General features: G+C 54.7%; 1 protein-coding gene across 1 annotated transcript; it reads left to right on the forward strand.

Moving 5' to 3' along the window:
* Positions 1-1,018: 1,018 nt before the first annotated feature.
* Positions 1,019-2,493, forward strand: LOC120599644 (spindlin-2-like; the record flags this gene model as incomplete). The annotated part of the gene is made up of 2 exons (XM_039858724.1): positions 1,019-1,243; positions 1,856-2,493. A coding segment is annotated over exon 2 (636 nt), but the record flags the coding sequence as incomplete, so codon positions are not given.
* Positions 2,494-2,495: the final 2 nt, after the last annotated feature.

Consider the following 2,495-nt stretch of genomic DNA (forward strand, 5'->3'; position numbering starts at 1 on the left):
ACAAAATAGTCACAGGGATTTATTTTTACATTCTGAAGGACTGGGAGCTAGGAGATCAACATATGAACTTGGAGGAGACACAACTCAGCTCATAACACTGAACACCTAGGTTAAGCCTAGTCTAACATGTATTAGATTTTTCAAATAAGTAGTCAATACCTTCCTTTTATTTTAAATCAATCGAGATGGCTTTGACTTGCATGTAAGTGATAGAAGTTTATGTTATAGCCTGATATAGCACCACAATAATACTGATGTTTTACAAGATGATGGGATATTGTGGGGGAAAAAAACTATAAAAAACAAGAAAGGCTACAAACAAGATTACTCGAAATGGATGCCACTTTATGCAAAACTATATATGGTTTGTAATAAATTGCAATTATTCCTGAAGAAGTCGCTAAGCTTAAAATAAGGCGGTTTTTTTCTGCAAAGCTAGGTCTGGAAATCTAAAAGAAGTTTAATGTGTATTTCTGTGTGTGCGTATATGAAGTATGGTATCTGTGTATTGTGTTTGAGTAGAGGTGTGTATTTGGAATTATGTGTGTATGTACACGAATATATGCAAATAGATATAGACAATGTACATAAATGCACGTACATATATTTGGGTATGAATATAAAGAATTTTTGTATCAATGTATGTTTTGAATAAGGTATTTCTGAGTGAATTTGCAAAAATGTGAGGAATGTGTTAAAAATGAACAGCCAGTGTAGCTGGAGAACTGAGGGGTGGAGCTAGAGAGCCTAAGAGGGAGGAGGAGGGGAGGAGAAGGAGAGTAAAGGACCACTTACAGGTCAAACAGGTATGGATTTTGGAAAAGGGGTGGAGTAGCTTAGGCTTTCTTCCAGGGCAAAGAAGGCTGGCAGCACAGTGTTTAGCTGGAAGGGGAGAGGCCTCTTACTGACAGGAAACTAAGAGCTTAGTCCTATATGGAAAGAGGGAGGAGACTGCTGCTGCAGTAGCTGCTGGTGGGAGACCGATGTGGCAGAGGGGCCGCTGCCGCCGACAGGGAGGCAGAGGGCCCGCGAGCCCGGTGCTGGAGACGCAGCCGCCATCCTCCTCGCCTGCCCCGCCGCCCTGCTAGCGCGCTCCTCGCCCGCGCATCCTCCCCTCCCGGCTCGTGCAGGCGCCCGGCTCGGCGCCCGCTAGTCCTCCTTCCACACAGGCTCACGGCGAAGGCTGCGGCGAGGTGTCCGGTCTGGGCACGTGAGGCCCGCGATCCCGGCCGGTAGACGCCAGGTAGGCCGAGGCCATCGGTGGGCGCCGGGATGGACAAGGGAGATGGGACGGACGCCCGCGGGGGTGAGCGGGGGAGGCGGGCTCCCAGCCCCGGCTGGGGTGCGAAAGTGCGATGGGCTATAGGGAAAGCGGGTGGCGTTAGGGGGCGGGCGAGGAATTGAAGCGACGGCGCCGGGTGCCGGGTGCCGGGAAAGCGACCGGGGCTGGCAGGGGGCGTGTGGGCAGCAGGCTGGCGCGTTCCGACCCGGAGGACAGCGAGCGCCTGCGGGTCGGAGCCGGCGAGGGGCGGGCGCCGTGCACGGCACTCAGCGAGGGCGGCGGGGGCAGCGGGCTTTGAACAAGGAGGCAGCGCGCCGGCTCTTGCAGAGTTCCGGAGCCCAGCCAGCGCCACTGTCGCCGCCGCTGCCCCTCACCGCAGCCTAAAGGCACCTGGGGGCAGAGCCCTTGCGAGCGAGCGGCCAGCATCTCCAGCTCCGCTGCCACGCTCGCTCACGGGGAAAATCCAGGTGCCGGCAGCGCGAGCTTCGTAGCGACGTCGCTGTCCCGAGAACTTCTCCCCGTGGCATGCCGAGTGCCCTCTTACCCCCTCTTGTGCCCTCGCCCCTCCTGCAGGCATGAAGACCCCCAACGCACAGGAAGCCGAAGGGCAGCAGCCCCGGACACCTGCGGGCCGGGCCGCTGGGGCGGCAAACGTGACGAGGAGAAAGACATTCCAGAAGAAACAGAGGGGCAGACCTTCGTCTCAGCCCCGCAGGAGCATTGTGGGCTGCAGAATTTCACACGGATGGAAGGAAGGCGACGAGCCCATCACGCAGTGGAAAGGAACCGTTCTGGACCAGGTGCCTATAAACCCCTCTCTTTACCTGGTGAAATATGATGGCATCGACTGTGTCTATGGCCTGGAACTTCACAGAGATGAAAGAGTTCTGTCCCTTAAAGTTCTTTCCGACAGGGTGGCATCGTCTCAGGTCAGTGATGCAAGCCTCGCAAGTGCCATAATCGGCAAAGCCGTGGAACACATGTTTGAGGGTGAGCATGGTTCCAAGGATGAGTGGAGGGGGATGGTCTTAGCCCAAGCCCCGATCATGAAAGCCTGGTTTTACATCACCTATGAGAAAGATCCCGTCCTGTACATGTACCAGCTTCTAGATGATTATAAGGAAGGAGACCTCCGTATCATGCCAGAGTTCAGCGAGTCTCCTCCAGCGGAGAGGGAGCCAGGAGGAGTCGTAGATGGCCTGATAGGGAAACA

The sequence above is a fragment of the Pteropus medius genome, unplaced genomic scaffold (assembly GCF_902729225.1).
Source record: "Pteropus medius unplaced genomic scaffold, Ma_sr-lr_union100, whole genome shotgun sequence".
Lineage (NCBI taxonomy): Eukaryota > Metazoa > Chordata > Mammalia > Chiroptera > Pteropodidae > Pteropus > Pteropus medius.